Here is a 17,014-nt window from a genome sequence, read left to right as displayed (position 1 = left end):
ATTCTAATCAAGGTACACTTGAAACTCATTTGGAACTCTAAGTTCTCTGTTGAAAGAAAATCTAAAACTTCAATATACCAACATTTTAAAAGGAATTCATTCAAGAATTCACATCAGTTAATATATCAGATAAGGAATCCTTTTTCTCTCTAGTAATATTCTGGATAATTAGAAAGAAGAGTTGGGAAAAAAACTCAGTATTTCATTATATCCTTCCCTTTATCAGGGTGAAAGGCTGGGAGGAGAGAGGAACAAGAAGCTATGACTTACCTCATGCATATATGGATCTACAAGTATTTCAAAAGGTCCAATGGCCAAAGAGATATTTGATGCAGCTGTTGGAATGGTAAGCATGTAATGGAAGGTCTTCTTCCTCATATCATGGGTATACACTGTCTCCACCAAATCTCCATTGGAAACAGCCACCATTGCGGCATCTACTGTAAATTCTAATTTCCATGTACATAATTCAGAGTATGAATCAACACATGGGAACCAAAATCTAGAAAAAATATCAATAGCATAAAAAAATAGTGAAAGTATAACCTTCATCATTTCCCCCCACATATAAGTTATTCTAACATTTACAGAATAGGTGCAAAACGGCCTTCAGCTATTTGCCTACTGAAGCTTTTTACTGTGTAACTTGAAAGAATCTGATTAAAGACAGAAACTTTTCGCCAAATATTATTTGGCAATATCAAGGAAATATATCATGTGATACTGCCAGTTCAAACGCTTAAAAAAGAGATAAGGAGTTCTTAGCTTTGAATCTTTAAATTAAAAATTATTTTCACTTGCATATTCACAATAGTTTTTATGTAGTATTCATTTCTGGAAACTAAAAAAGCTTATAATAAAGTCTAAAAAAACACAATATTCAGATCTGATCCATAAGTTAGAAAACTGTTTTTGCAGGACACGATGCACTGTATTAATTCAAATGGTGTTAGTAAAGCCAGACATTAAATTTCTATACCACTTTCTATCAAGGTCAGGTTTTACTGTCAGGGTCTGTACCTAATATTGCAACACAAAGAAGTATAAGACATCATCCTTGGCTTGAAGGAGTTAATAATCTGAGGATTACTAAAAATCTGAAGAGACTATGCATACTATAATATTTCAATAACATACAGTGAGCTCTTGAGCTCTGGGAATGAACTATAAGTACACGTAACAATGAAGGTAAATCTCACTACCATTGTGTTGAAAAAAACCCATATATAAAGAGCATAATGCATAACTTCCATCTATATAAAGTTCAAAAACAGGTAATTAAGCTGTGGTATTTTAGAAATAAAAACAATTGTTAACCTTGGGCAGGAGGACATTAGGTGAGCAAGTAATGAATGGAAATAGGTAGGAGGGACGATTCTACATCGCTGGTAATGTTCTTTTTCTTGATGTGAGATTACGTAGGTTTGTTCACTTGTGAAATTCACCGAACTTTTTTTTACTTACAATTTGTGTAATTTTCTGTATGCTATTTTACGTCAGTATAAAGTTAAAAAATAAAAAATTGAAGTGATTTTAGAAGCCTCATTTTGAGAGGTAAAGAGAAAATGTAAGACAGGACTAAAAATGAATGACTAGTGGAACAAGATTCAGAAGAGGTAAATTTGAGGATCAAGCTCACACTTCTCATTTTACACAAAACACATGTATTGCACATACACAGAAAAAAATGCAACTGGAAAATGAAATTAACTGAAATATATAAGAATATAATCTACCTTGTGGAATTTTGATACCCACAAGAGAAAACATGAGCACCTCTCTCTGCCATACTTCCCTCAACACTGGGTACCACAAAATGAAGACCTCCTTTTGGCTGATCCAAAGAAAAATTGATGTGTATCTTTAGGACCTTTAATTCTGCAACAAATAAATATATATATACATTGATATATAAATACATAATTAAGTAACAGTGGTCTATATAATAAGGGCAAAGACTTACACTAAACATAAAGTGGGAATCAAAGCTCAATTTTAAATGAAAAAACTACACTACTTACCCTCGTTTAGGCTCTCACCTTCTCTCCACCTATACTAACTCAACAGCCTGCCTCCATTGATGTCCTTCCTTCCACTCAATTCCACTCACTGCTAGCTGTGTTCTCCCAAAATATGGCTCAGGTCATGCCATACCCTCCTCCCAACATTTCTGACAATGTTATACTGCTTCAAGAAAACAGTTCAAAACTAGATTCAATGCAAAACTTGAAAAATAAGGACTTAAAAAGCCTCCCAGATTGTTAGTTGACTTCGGGGAATAGGAGTAAAGGATGAGTGGGAAAAGCTACCTGAGGATCAAAGGTAACATAATGCATTATTTATTATGTTACCTTTGATTTCTACATAACAAATACATGTTGCTTTCGTAAGATTAAAAGGCGTTTCTTATAATTTCCCTGAAAACCCTACAACCATATGGACTATTTCCAATCCCTGAACATGAAATTATAGCCTTCTATGACTGTCCCCTAAATTGGGCAACTCCCCTCAAGAAAAATGCCCCCCAAACACACCAACTATTTAAAAAAAAAAAAAAAAAGCAAAAGCAAAACAAAAAGTTTTTTTACTTCTTTATCTTGGTTATAGGCTAAATAAAGGTAGGTGAGTTATATATAGTAATTATAATGGCTGTGATTTTATACAAGAGAAAATGAAGGTTTAGAAATAATAAGACAGAGTGTGCTCAAAAGTGCAGAACAGAGAACCCTATGTTCTAGCACTGATTCGACTTCTAATTAGTGACCTTCAATAGGTCACTTACTGTCTGGACTTCAGATTACTCTTCTGTAAAAGGAAGGAACTGAACGAGGTGGTTTTTTAGGATTCTTCCTGCTATGACATGCTGTAACTCTAAACCACTTTGACACTGCACGGGTTCTCAACTCTTGGCAAATTGTCCCAACCATCCAATTATTTTTTAAAATAATTTTCACTTTAAAAACAACAGTGAATGGGTTGTTTTGTCACAGTCCTTAATTGCTACTTTCCTATTAACCAGTGATCCTTAAGAAAAAAAAAAAGAGCTTCCAACTTCTGTATGTTTCAACTTATTAACCTACAATTATGACATCATTAATTTTCATAGACGTTTCAGGTCACTGAGCCTAACATGATTCTACTGTCCAGTCAATATATTTTTGGTATTTTACCATCAACGTGTTTCCATAACTCTGATGGAACCTTAATGCAAAGTTCTCCATTTCCTGCATCGGGATCCACAGCACTAACCGCGGCTGCATAAGCATTGGAAAAATAATTCAGATTTCTCCTGGAAGAGACAAAAAAAGAGCCTGTTCTACTAATAAGCCAAACATCTCACCAACTATTTTCTTAAATATTTGATAGCATTTGTTAAGTATTGTATCATTTTATGTAACCTATGAGAATATTTTTTAGCCAAGTAACTATTACTCAACCCATCATGACAAAACCTATTAAATAATAAATATGTCATATTTAATCTACTTGCCAATGCTATGGTATTATTATGATTATCACATCCTTCATTAATTTTGGAATGCCAAAGCCACTATACCTTCCTGAGAGAAGTGAAAAGAATATATGCAGAATTATTATTAACAATTAATGAATAAATATTCTTGATCATGCTGGCAAAAATTTCAATGGATTCACAAGCTCTATGATCTGACAGAAATTAAGAAATTAAGATGTTTAAAATAGGTTAGGATGAGTATCAAGTCCTCAAAATATAACACTTCTTACCATCACTCACCAGTGCCTGACAATATAAGCTTAAGGAAGGAGGGAAACTTTTGGCTGCTTCACTGTTTTATCTCCTATATGCAAGGGGGCTACTCTATCAATATTTGTTCAATAGTTACTTGGCTTTATTTCCCATTAGATGAAAACAACATAGAGAAGTCTTATGGAAATATTAAAACACTCTTCCCATTCAATTTTCTAATTTTATTTCACTAAAAACAATATATGTATGTGTGTAATTCACTAAATACACACACACACACACATAAATACACACCCACAGAGATCTCCTTCCATTTACAACGGGTTTATGTCCTAATAAAACCATCATAAATTGAAAATATTCTAAGTTGAAATACATTTAATACACCTAACCTACCAAAATATCAAAGCTTAGCCTAGCTTACCACAAACGTGTTCAATACACTTTCATTAACCTACCACTGGGCCAAATCATCTAACACAAAGCCTATCTTTTAATGAAGTGTTGAACATCTCAGGTAATTTATTGGATAATATATTGAAAGTGAAAAACAGAGCGGCTGTATGGATAAAGAATGGTTCTAAGTATATAGATTGCTTAGCCTTGTGATCACATGGCTGGCTGGGAGCTATGGCTCACCGCACAGCAAAACACAGGTACCACATACTGCTAACCTAGGAAAGTAATCAAAATTCAAAGTATGGTTTCTACTAACTGCGTATCACCACCTCTGCACTATCATAAAGTTGAAAAATCTTTAAGTCAAACCGTCCTAAGCTGGGGACCATCTATACACCTATTACATTTTCTCACTGAAATCGGTTAAAGGAATATGGACAAAATGGATAAAAGAAAAAAGACAAGGAATGATGTAACAAGAAAATGAGATGAAAGACAACCCCATGAGCCATATTCTTGTTGTGCACCTTTAGGCTTATCATTTGGCCACTAGATGAATCCAGAAAGTAAAGTTAGTTACATTTCACTAGCTTAATAAAATTTTAACTAGTTAAAAGGCAAGATTTATAGACTATACAGAGTGATTACAGGAAAAATTAAATGGGAAAAGCCATTAAAAAAAATTAAAGTTATAAACTCTGAAACTGACAGAGGCCATTCCTCTCCCATTTTCATCCTCTATTATCTAGGAAGGATGTACTAACTAAAGCTTTTAACAACTACACAACATAACGTTTCGGAAGCACTTAATCAGACTTCTCAATAATTTTAACTATTCCGGGACACCTGGGTGGCTCAGTTGGTTAATCGTCTGCCTTTCGCTCAGGTCATGATCCCAGGATCCTGGGATTGAGTCCTACATCAGGATCCTTGCTCAGTGGGGAGCCTGCTTCTTCTTCTCCCTGCGGATCCCCCCACTTGTGCCCTTGCTCGATCTTCAAAAAAACAGTAATAATTTTAACTATTTCTTCCTGTCAGATAAATGTGTAATGTGTGAAATGTGTAAAATAAATGTAAAATATAAAATAAATGTAAAATGTGTAGAAACTATAGGATCACAATAAAATGAATAAATCTGTATTTTCACATACCATCTATTTTTTTAAAATATCATACAGCAAAAAGAACTCTTTTTCCTTTGGTATATAATTCTGTAAATTCTTACACATGTGTAAAACCACTACCACAATCAGGATATAGAATAGGTCCAGCATCCCAAAGAGTACCTTGCGCTATGCCTTGTGTCAGATAAATGGGAGTCATACAGAAAGCAACCTTGTGAGGCTGGTTTGTCTCAATCCGTATGTCTTTGAAATTCACCTCAAGCATTACATGTATCAGTAAGTTTGTTTCTTCCTATACCTAACAGCATTTCACAGTATAGACTGGACCACTGATTATTGTTCATTCATTCAGCCACTGAAGAACATGTGGGTTGTTTCTAACTTTTGGCTATCACAAATAGAACTGCTACGAACAACTGTATATTGTTTTTCATGTGATTTTAATTTTCATTTTTGTAGTACAAATACACAAGAGCAGAACTGCTGAGTCAGATGGTAAAATATGTTTAGCTTTGTAAGAATATGCCAAACTGTTTTCCAGAATGGCTATACCATTCCATATTCCCACCATCAATATATAAAAGTGCCAGCTGCTTCACATTCTTGCCAGCACTTAGTTAACATACCATCTAATTTTAAAGGCTACTTTGTATATCAGAGATTGCAATTTCTTTTCAATAGAATTTCAGAAACATGAAATATGAAAGACAGTGGAAGAAACCTGTAATTTCCCCCCCAGTTATCTGTGAAATTCAAAAATAAAAAACAATCATTACATAAAAAGCCAAATTTAAACATATTAGACCACTCAGTTTTTTTATGGGAAATTATTCTCACTTAATCTCCTCATTTCCTGAGAAAAGGTAAAGTGGTCCAAATAAAATGGTGAGTCATTTTAAGCAGAATCTATTGGAAAGTTAGTTATGAGGAACAATCTTCTCATGGTTTGGATTTCAGTGTTTCCTTTCATAATATGAATCAAATATGTTTCTTTTCATAATAACCTCACTAAAGCCAAAAATCACAAGGCAGGATTATAATAAGTGTTTTCAATTTTCAGAATAATAGTGACTGCAAAATATTAATATGTCCTTGCCCTGTAACCACGACCATCCCCAAACTCCAGCTCCCAACCCTCATCCCCTCAAGGAGACAAAGCTTAAAGAGACAAGTAATGTTGTAGGAGAACTGAAAAACTGGTAAACTAGGTTAATCAAAAGAATTTTCTCCAAGAACCTATTATAAACATTCATATTAAAATAATCTGGTAATTCTTTGTCAATAACATATACTTCTTTAAACTATAAGTGCAGATTTTACAAAACTTAAGATTCAGTTATTTGTAAACTTCTTCTCTATTTAAATAAAAAAAAACTCATGGAAGTGCAATACGTATCAGAAAAGCACACATAGTCTAAATATACAGCTAAATAAATTTTCACAGAACAAAAGCAGCCAGAATAGAGCAAGAACAGAACTTTACCAGCCTCTCAGAAGCCCTCCTGTAATCACTAACCAAGCCCCACTTCCTACTACCAAGGTTACCCATTATTCTGACATCTAAGGTGATAGATTAACAACTTAATAGACTTTCTCCTGTGTCGGACTTCTTTTACCCAACGTCAAGTCTGCGAGATCCAGACATACTACAGCATATAGCTGGTGGTCATTCATTCTCGTTACTGTTTAGAATTCCAGTGGTGTGGGAACATACCACAATCTACCTTCCACCCCTGGTCAGTCTTCAGGTAATTTCCAGTTTGACTATTATAAATGCTGCTGTGAACATTTTTGTACACATTTTTTGGTGAACATATGTTCTATGGTGGTGAGCACATGTTTCTATTGGGTATATACCTAAGAGTAAGACCTACTGATAAGGTATGCATCTATTCAAACTCAATTTACATTTCTATTAGCAGTGTTTGAAAGTTCTAGTTACTCTACATTCAAGTTTTGGTTTCCCTTCTGTCTTTGGTTTTGACAGTTTCCACACAGAGAAAATAAGTAAATAAGCCAGCCAGCAGGAAAACCCATTTTCTGAAACAGAGACCATATTGGTATTTGGGTATTCCAAATCAATAAAGATGACTTTTTAGAAATAATCAAAACAACATTTGATATGATACTGTGAAATAAGGTTGCTTGGAGAAAACTGTACCTGACAGGTTTTTATACAAAAAAATAAATAAATAAATAGATAGATAAATAAATCTAGGGGATTTCCCTCAAATTCAAACTTGAATGAACTACTCCAAATAGCCATTTGTCTAAAATTAACAACACAGAAAACAACAAATGTTGGTGAGGATGTGGAGAAAGGGGAACCCTCCTACATTGTTGGTGGGAATGCAAACTGGTGCAGCCACTCTGGAAAACAATACAGAGGTGCCTCAAGAAGTTAAAAATATAGCTACCCTATGACGCAGTAATTGCACTACGAGATTCAAAGGGTACACGCACCCCAATACTTCTAGCAGCATTATCAACAACAGCCAGCAGCATTATCAACAACAGCCAAATTATGGAAAGAGCCCAAGTGTCTAATGACTGATGATGAATGGATAAAGATGTGATATATATATACAAAGAAAAAGAATAAAATCTTGTCATTTGCAACAACATGGATAGAACTAGAGTGTATTATGCTAAGCAAAGTCAGTCAGTCAGAGAAAGAAAAATACCATATGATTTCACTCATATGTAGAACTTAGGAAACAAAACAAATGAATATACGGTAAGAGGAAAACAAAGAGAGAGAAAGAGGGAAGCAAACCGTAAGGGACACTTAACAATAGAAAACAAACTAAGGGTTGATGGAGGGAGGTGTGTGGGGGATGGGCTGGATGGGTGATGGGTAGTAAGGAAGGCACTTATGATAAGCACTGGGTGTTCCATGCAAGTGATAAATCACTAAATTCTACTCTTGAAACCAATATTACACTATATGTTAACTAACTAGAAATTAAATTAAAAATTTGGAAAGGGGTGTCTGGGTGGCTCAGGGTTAATAAGCCTCTGCCTTCGGCTCAGGTCATGATCTCAGAGTCCTCTGATGGGAGTGCCATATGGGCTCTCTGCTCAGCATGGAGCCTGCTTCCCCCTCTCTCTCTGCCTGCCTACTTGTGATCTCTCTGTGATATAAAAAAAATAAAATCTTTAAAAAAAAATTTTGGAAGAAAAAAATCAAAACAAAACAAAACCAAAGTAGCCATTTGTGAAAGGCTAATAATGTATTTCAAACTATAGAATAATGAATACACATAAGGTCAAAATTACTCTATAGCTATGCATCTATCATTTAATCCAAATAGGAAGGACTATATCTAGTTTCAGGGCTACCACATTTAAGAAAAAATAATGACAAATCAGAGTATATTCAAAGGGTGAGAATGGTAATAAATTTGGAAAGAGTTTTAGATGAGGAAGGGTTAAAAGTATTTAGATCATGTAGACTAGAAAGGGGAAAACAATATTTAATTAGGATAAAACAATATTTAAGTGGATAATTTTGTGAATATCATAGCAAAACAAACTGTAGTTCGATATAATAATGAATTTTCTAGCATTCAGAAATAATGAAAGGGGTGCTTTAAAATATAGTGAGCTCTCCAGAGCTAGAAGCGTTCAAGCAGAAGGTGAAACAGTATAGGAAAAATTCCTGTTGATGTTTTGACTAAGTCAACTTCAATGTTACTCCAACCACCATAACTTAATGCCAATTGATACTAGTAAAATAACTGGCAGTGAGGCATCCTGGCTGAGTTAAAATATAAAACTATCTTCATATAAAACTTACTTAACCATAATCAGTGAGGGAATCACCTACTTCTACTATGTATTAGTAAAATAACGTTTAAAACCTTTATAGTAGAAGTCTGTATTAAAATAAAGGATCCACAAAATCTTTTTTTAAAAAGTAGCAAAAAATAAAATTAAACATCAATTTAAAAAAATCAACTCCAATTACTCTAAAAATAATCATTCTAATCACTCAACAGCTACTTCATTTATATCTCAAGATTGGTCATTTCTACTATCATTCCTGAGTGAAAATGAACATAGGAGACAGGAATTAAACTGATGCTTGGAACTCTGGAAGACTGAAGCTTTTCAAGCAAAATAAAAAAGATCTTCTCAAAGTTGCAAAGCCTACCTAGGGAAGGAAAAGAAACAAAGTAAAAGGATGTCAGCCTCTGTAGGCTATCCACAGAAACAGCTTCTCTGGCAAAATCTACATTTATTTCATTCTAAGAAAAAAAAAATACAGCAAGAAAAAAAAAAGGAAAAAAAAAGAGAACCAAAAAGCCATAACTCCTACAGGACAAACTATAATTTATCAACAATATATAAGATTCAAATATAAAATATACTTAGAGAAACTGCTGCAATTATTTTACTGGCAGACAATAAGCCCCCCAAAAAAAGAGTGAGAGAGAGACTGAGCAAGCATGCGTCCCATCCATGTAACGTAGCAAACAGGGTTTTTAATTGCATCTGGTCATTTAACAACTCAGCTAACAGTTAGGTAAAACAGGCAAAAGTATAGACACAGCAATGTCTTTTAGTCTGTTATCTAATAATGTTTCCCTTCCTTACACTCTCCCTGCAGTAAAAAGATACTGAATCTCAAACAAGGTAAGCACACACTTTCCATTAAAAATAGAAGGGCCTGGCGCCTTAACTTTAAAACAAATAAGAAGAAATGTGACGAAGCAGTATTATTACTTTGACTGTTAGGATAATCTTGTTTTAAATACATTTAAACTCATTCTGGTAGTAAAGATCAAATGTTATCACAGAATCTAACTTTCAGTTTCAAAACTGCTACACTTAATTTCTGTTTCAGCTTCAGTGTAAATTTTACTGGTTTATGAAAGAAAGTTACTTTAGAAACAAAGGTGACGGAAGTATCCAGGAAGCACAGTAAGGACCTCAACTCTCGGCCTTTCCCAAAGTTCTCTAAAAGTAATATAAGCCAGAAGAGAGATTTTCCACATCTAACTTCTAAGGAAAGCAGAATTTCCTCCACTACCTGGCATACTTCTATTGTGGCTTATCAATCACAACAGTATTTCCCTCTTTGGTATGGCAGCCAGAAGCACCAAACCCAAGTCTAGTTCTTCCACAGTCACTATGCAGTAGCTTCTGTTAGCGTGTGCCCACTACCCAATTTGCTTTTCACTGCTCACACTACTTTCATTAGCTTCTTTTTAAAACTGTTGTCTAAGAAAATTCTACAACCAATTTCAAACCCTTTTTAGAATGAGTCAGAGAATAAAAACCAGGAAAAAATAACTAATGTCCTCTCTCTTAAAAAGTAAATGAGATTCTAGCGCTTGGCAGAAAAGCAGGGGTAGGGAGCAAGTATTTGCTAAGTGACCATGCCTAACTGAGCTCTGGTTCTAGCTGAAAAGATTAAAGTGTATTTTTGAAAAGATTTCCCTTTATAACCTCCTTTTCTTTCCTTATAATGCTCTAAGTGATAAAGCATCTTCCCTACCACTAGAGAAAAATTTTAGGGGATATGATCACCTCAAAACAAACATGGCAAAAGTAAAGCTTGCTTCCTCAACAGCTGTGGAGTCCACTGTTCCTGTCATTGGACTGGCACTGATTATATTCTCTGAGACCTGAGCAACAGGTAAAGCAGATGTGCAAGCACTGTTCTGTGACTGGCAGATAGAGAGGCTTCTAACCCTGTCATGAAATACAGAGTTCTAGTACCAACTGGGTAGCTATTCTGGGCTCTAGGAAGGCAATGGCTTCCCCACCTGCTTTTTTGCAGGTGTCTTTTCCTTTCATTAGTGGTGTATATTTACTATCCCAAAGGCAAGTCATTTCTACCCACCCCCGCCCCCGGGGGAAAGAGGATGCAAATGATTTTTTAGTAAGTGTTTTTATATGAGCTCTACAAGTGTGGCTGAAAAAGCAATGTAATTTCAACAACAACTCATCTCTGTGAAATGGGAAGTTACAGAAGCAATTCAGACATTTCCTGAATTTTTCCAACAAGCATTTCCTTTTCTCTTCCCTGAGTTGTAAAGATTCTGAACCAATGATAATTGGAACCAAAAATACACCTAAACACAAGCCTCTTTTCTCAACCCTTCTAATCACCTGGCACACTATTTAAAACACAAATTGTAAGACTATATCCCCAGTTTCTGATTCAGTAGATCTAAGCCAATGCATGGGAATCTGCATTTCTTTTTTTTTTTTTTTTCAAGATTTTATTTAAGTTCTATCAGTTAACATATAGCGTAGTATTAGTTTTAGGACTAAAATTTAGTGATTCATCACTTGCATATAACATCCAGTGCTCATTACAGTAAGTGCCCTCCTGAACACCTATCACCCATTTACTCCATCCCCTTACCACCTCCCCTCCAGGAACTCTGTCTGTTCCCTATTGTTAAGAGTCTTTGATGGTTTGCCTTCCTTTCTGTTATTATCATATTTTTTTTCTAACAAGTTTCCAGGTGATACTGATGCTGCTTGTCTGGAAATCATATTTAGAGAATTACTGCTTTAAGGCAATGTTGTACATCTAGAGGAATTAAAATACCATCCTGACTTAAAAAAGGTTATAATGAAGTTTTGGCACCTGACCCCAAAACAGAGACTCATGATAAAATGCAATGCTATCTAAACTTTGAAAAAACATGTGCCCTCAAATGTAGTTGACAGTACTTAACACAAATGTTACGGGGCACAATGAAGTAAAATACTAAGTGCCTTAAAAATAATAAATAATCAGGGGCACCTGGGTGGCTCAGTGGGTTAAAGCCTCTGCCTTCGGCTCAGGTTGTGATCCCAGGGTCCTGGGATGGAGCCCCGCATCGGACTCTCTGCTCAGCAGGGAGCCTGCTTCTCCTCTCTTTCTCTGCCTGCCTCTCTGCCTACTTGTGATCTCTGTCAAATAAAATAAATGAAATCTTAAAAAAAAATAATAATAATAAATAATCCTATTTGCCTAAGGAAATAATTCAAAGGAAAATAAACTGATCTGGGACAAAATATTCACTCAACATTACTTAGGATCTCAAAAGCTGGAAATTATACAAAAGCTGAAAGCTGGGAAACAACATGCGAACTATAGAATACTGAGTAAATGGAATATTAATCTAACCATAAAAATGACAGAAAGTGAAGTGTATCATATTTGGAAAAGTGGAGACAAAGCACTTAATTGTAAAAAGTAGGACACAAAACTCATCACAACGTGTTTACTGATAAAAAACAGAAGTAACCTCAGTAGCTGCAGTATTTATGTAAAGTGAAGCAAAGAGGCATTTAAAACAATATTTTATATGATAGTCTGAAACTGTCTAAAGTAAAGTGGTCTCTGGTCCAGGGATTATAGTAAACACCTAATCTACTAAGATCACACTTAATATTTATGAAGTAATTTTTAAAAAACATTAAAAGTAGGAAAATGGTTAAAATTTATTTAGAATTCTCAGATAATACTTCTTGAAAACCAGTCTGAAGAAAGGAAACTTAGTAACTTATTATGTTGGGCAGAGCTAGTAAAATTTCTTGAACCAAATGGGCAGAGCGGTAAAAGAAAAATTATAATTAGGAAAAATATTGCGATTTGAAGTCTAATAATCATCTAAGAAAAATCTATCAAAAAAATTACTCCAATAATATCGGGAAAATAAAGCTGTTAGAAATATCAACTCTTAGTGTATACAACTTACTGTTTTGATTCATTGTGACAGACTTCCAAGGTTGGGTCATTATAAATAAAAGCAGCTTCTAAATCATTTATCCTTACTCGGTATATTCTACACTGTTTGCTGTTCAATTTGATTCTGTTCAAGTTCGCAACTGTGGGAAATATAGTCAGTTCCACGAATCCCTGCAAAGATAAAGAATAATAACTTCATTAGAATTAAGAATGGTAGGTTTTAGAACATATTTTTTAATCTCTACTACTTACACTTACTTATACTTTTATTTCTACTATGTATACTACACTTCAGAGACAGAATCTCAAATAGCTACATACAAACAAAAGCTCTCCAAGTATCTTCATTTCAAACATTACTGTCCTAATGAATGAACAGTTGTGAATTATAAATACTTTTATCTTCTTCATGATTCACTATCAGTGAAAATTAGACATTCTGCTAATAGAAAAGTAAAACGACTCACTATCAAATTCAAGAATTTCCATACAGACTGGAACTCAAACAGGGAAGAAAGAAAAGAAAAAGAAAAAAAAAAGAGCAGAAAGAGAATCAAAACCAGGTTGGTGAGTGAAAGAACATGGCCCTCCAAAATGGGAATCAAATGGGAAAGATGGGCCATTGGAACATGGCATCTAGTCCACTGATTTTACTATCTCAAGTAAAAAAACTGATGTACTCAAATGCCAATTATGGGAGGGCATGAAACAGTAGCCTTTAAGGGGCTGCAGGGTGAATAGGGAAACTGGACAAGCTACAATGGGAAAAGCTAAGATGAAATGAGGCCGCAACATAGAGGACTAAAGCATAACAAGTATAATGGCTGCTATTTAGTGAGCGCTACTATATGCCAGACATTACACGAATATATTCTCTCCAATCCCTCTAACAACCTAACAACTGAAAAAAGTATACTTTTCACAGATAAGTTAACAAAGTTAAGAAAGTCATATAACTAGTAAGAGGAGTATTCACATTCAAACCAGATCTAAATGATTCCAACGGATTCCTACAATGCTAGGTTTCTCGTACAAGGTTTTAAATAATATACAAGAAATTTTTTTTATAACATTCAGCATAACTGCTCAAATATCTAGAGATTCTGCAGCCCCAATCCCTCTAATTCCCAAATATGAAGAGAGCCGTACATTCTTAAATTATACTATCTATGCAGATCTATGTGGTAGCAAATGAGAACAGAAAGAAGCCAAAATACTGCTGATGAAAGCTGTGTTTAAAGGTGTAAACTGGGGTGCCTGGGAGGCTCGATCATTAAGCCTGCCTTGGGCTCAGGTCCTGATCCCAGGGTCCTGGGATGGAGCCCCGCACTGGGCTCCCTGCTCAATGGGAAGCCTGCTTCTCTCTCTGTCGAATAAATAAGTAAAATCTTAAAAAAAATAATAATAATAAAATAAAGGTGTAAACTAGCTTAATTAGCCTATCAGCAATCCAATGACCAATCTATATGAACAAACTTGGATCAGCTCAAAGACAGCGAGCAGAATCAAGACAACAGCGAAAGTGAGCTGTAATAGAAAAGATTATGGAAAGTGCTTTAAGTCAGTAGTTAGCTACATGGCTGGAACTAAGAACAGGATTTGGCTTTCTAGACTAAGGTTAACAGTGACAGAACAGTGAATGGAGTGTATTTCATGAAGATAGGGAAAGCCCAGTCTCCTTGTAACATCAGGTCTCTGACACCACCTAGAGCCCTAACCTATATTTGCTTACAACATTCAGATCCATTAATTTCTACATGCCTCTGACCATTGCTATTACTGCAAGGCCCCCAGTCACCTAAGCTCTCACTTAGTCTCATCTCCTTCTTGCTCCTTGTTCCCTCCCAAACACTTTTTTTTTTAATTTAAAGATTTTATTTATTTACTTATTTGACAGAGAGAAAGAGATCACAAGTAGGCAGAGAGGTGGGGGGGGGTGTGGGGGGGGGAGCAGGCTTCCCGCTGAGCAGAGAGCCCCATGTGGGGCTTGATCCCAGGACCCTGAGATCATGACCCGAGCTGAAGGCAGAGGCTTAACCCACTGAGCCACCCAGGTGCCCCCCTCCCAAACATTTCACAGCTGATCATACTCCTATCCTGTTCTAAATCTCTCTTTTGCTATTCAACTTTTTCAAATACTTGTTCTATACCTTCTGGCTTTAGATAAAATGTCTCTTGAAATCCCTCTGACAAGAAGTTACTTATTCTTTCATTCACTATAAATTATGGGAGGGGAAAACAGGAGACGTCCTAGTTTCAAATGCTACTCTAGACCGCTCATAGGATTTTATATAGCATATGCTATAAGAGCAAGGGCAGGATAATGTCATCTTTAAATGTTATGTTTTCTGGAGGTAAACTGCCTGCATTCAAATCCAAGCTCTACCACTTAATGAGTGTATGATCTTGGGTTAGTCTAGCTCTGTCTTTTCCTCATCTGTAAAACAGGTGGTCTGACAACTCAGCAATTTAATACATGGAAAGCCCTTAAAATCATAGTGGACATCTAATAAATGCTTAAGACATGTCTTTATCATTCTTTTCTACTTCTTTTCCCATATGTTCATGCCACATAGGTCCACTACCCTCTATTCCTCTTTATTCGAATCTCCCAAATTCTTCAACATTTATCAAAGGCTCATACTCCCCCTTTTTAACCTCTGCCATCACTCTAAGTGATATGAATGTAGATATATTTGATCCGTGCAGTAACACAGCTTCAAAGTTCCCTGACCTTAATTCCTACAATCTTCACTTCAGCATCGAGACCACACTCCAAAAGATGTATCATTACTGCTGGTAATTACTCCCACGCTGACACTTCAAACTTGAGTGCCCACAATGCTTATCCTTCTGCCCCTCCCGTTATTTCCCTCCCCAGTCTTACTCGTCAACCACATGAAGTCCTCCAATTCCTTGACCTCCTCCAGTTTCTTACACAATCCTTCTTCTCCGTTTATTCAAGATCCTTCATTTCAACCACTCTTCTGCCATCTACCAATTCTCTTGCCCTCCTGCTGCATGTAGCCATCTTTACTGTTCAAGAGTGATCCTTCCACTGGTCACTGGAGGCCATACCCTACAGCAGCCTTTAAAATTCCACTCTATTAATCACCCTCTCCTATAATTACAATGCCTCCTCCCTACAGAATTTCTTCCTGTGCCTACAAACATGTACAAGTCTCACATATCATTCCTTAAAATCTTGAGATCTATCACACTCAAATGAACTAATTTTTGCTCTCTTCTTGGAGGTATTGTATCTTGATTCTGAAACAATTCCTGGAGTCCCAAAACCTTACCAGTCTACTAGTCATACTGGAAGTCTTTGGAAGTCAAGTACTAATGGGGGTAACAGCCCAAGGCTATTTCAGAGTAGGACTCATGCTTATTTCCCCAGTCTCAGAACACACAGTATATATTTTAGTAACTGACAAATCCCCGTATTTGTTCTCTCACCAGCACAGTGAGGACTACTATAGAAGGGCTAGACAGTAAGTCAAAGCAACTGAACATCCCTTGGGGAACTGCAGAGATTCACGCCATCAGATACTGAAAAGATGCCTACTACATCTTCACTTAACTCTACTATTCAGCCAATACAAAAGTTGAGTAAGTTTTGGAGAACGACAATGAATTATTACAAACCTGCCAATTACAACCACAGTTTCAGACATAGTATTTTTACTGCAGCAAATCATCATAGCTCTTGGTAACTAGTATCGAAACTAATTATCAAGCAAATGCTTCCCCCACCCCGCCAATTCTTACCAGGAAAAAAAAAAATCAGACACAGGTTTTCTTCAAAATAGCAGAACCCCTTCACTGTCATCTAATAACTAAAAGCTATGATCAATTCTCCTGCTCAATCAAAACGTAGTCCAAAAGTCCTTTGATTCCAAGATAGGCTATAAAGAATTACACTAGTATATTATAATGACAGAATTATGCTAACTAGACCTGGTGAGAAGAGAAAAGCAAGTTCTCCAAACGCTTTAAGAAAAAAAAACATATGGATGGCAGAGGATGCAGGTTAAAAAGCATCAAAGTTCAGGGGCCTATCACATT

The 17,014-nt window shown here is 35.7% G+C and overlaps 1 protein-coding gene across 2 annotated transcripts in view; it reads right to left on the bottom strand.

Annotated features, from left to right (window-relative positions):
• Positions 1-17,014, bottom strand: part of LOC111146579 (TATA-box binding protein associated factor 2) — a 91,881-nt gene that overhangs the window by 69,137 nt on the left and 5,730 nt on the right. For both annotated transcript variants that reach the window (XM_022502190.1, XM_022502191.1), the window contains exons 3-6: positions 12,957-13,117; positions 3,171-3,289; positions 1,737-1,878; positions 271-502 (exon numbers count right to left, since the gene is read on the bottom strand). In XM_022502190.1, coding sequence (XP_022357898.1) covers positions 271-502; positions 1,737-1,878; positions 3,171-3,289; positions 12,957-13,117 — 654 coding nt within the window. The remainder of the gene's footprint in view (positions 1-270; positions 503-1,736; positions 1,879-3,170; positions 3,290-12,956; positions 13,118-17,014) is intronic.

This window comes from Enhydra lutris, unplaced genomic scaffold, assembly GCF_002288905.1.
Source record: "Enhydra lutris kenyoni isolate GAN:26980312 unplaced genomic scaffold, ASM228890v2 scaffoldscaffold14, whole genome shotgun sequence".
NCBI classification, from domain to species: Eukaryota; Metazoa; Chordata; class Mammalia; order Carnivora; family Mustelidae; genus Enhydra; species Enhydra lutris.
This window is presented reverse-complemented; position numbering and strand designations above follow the sequence as displayed.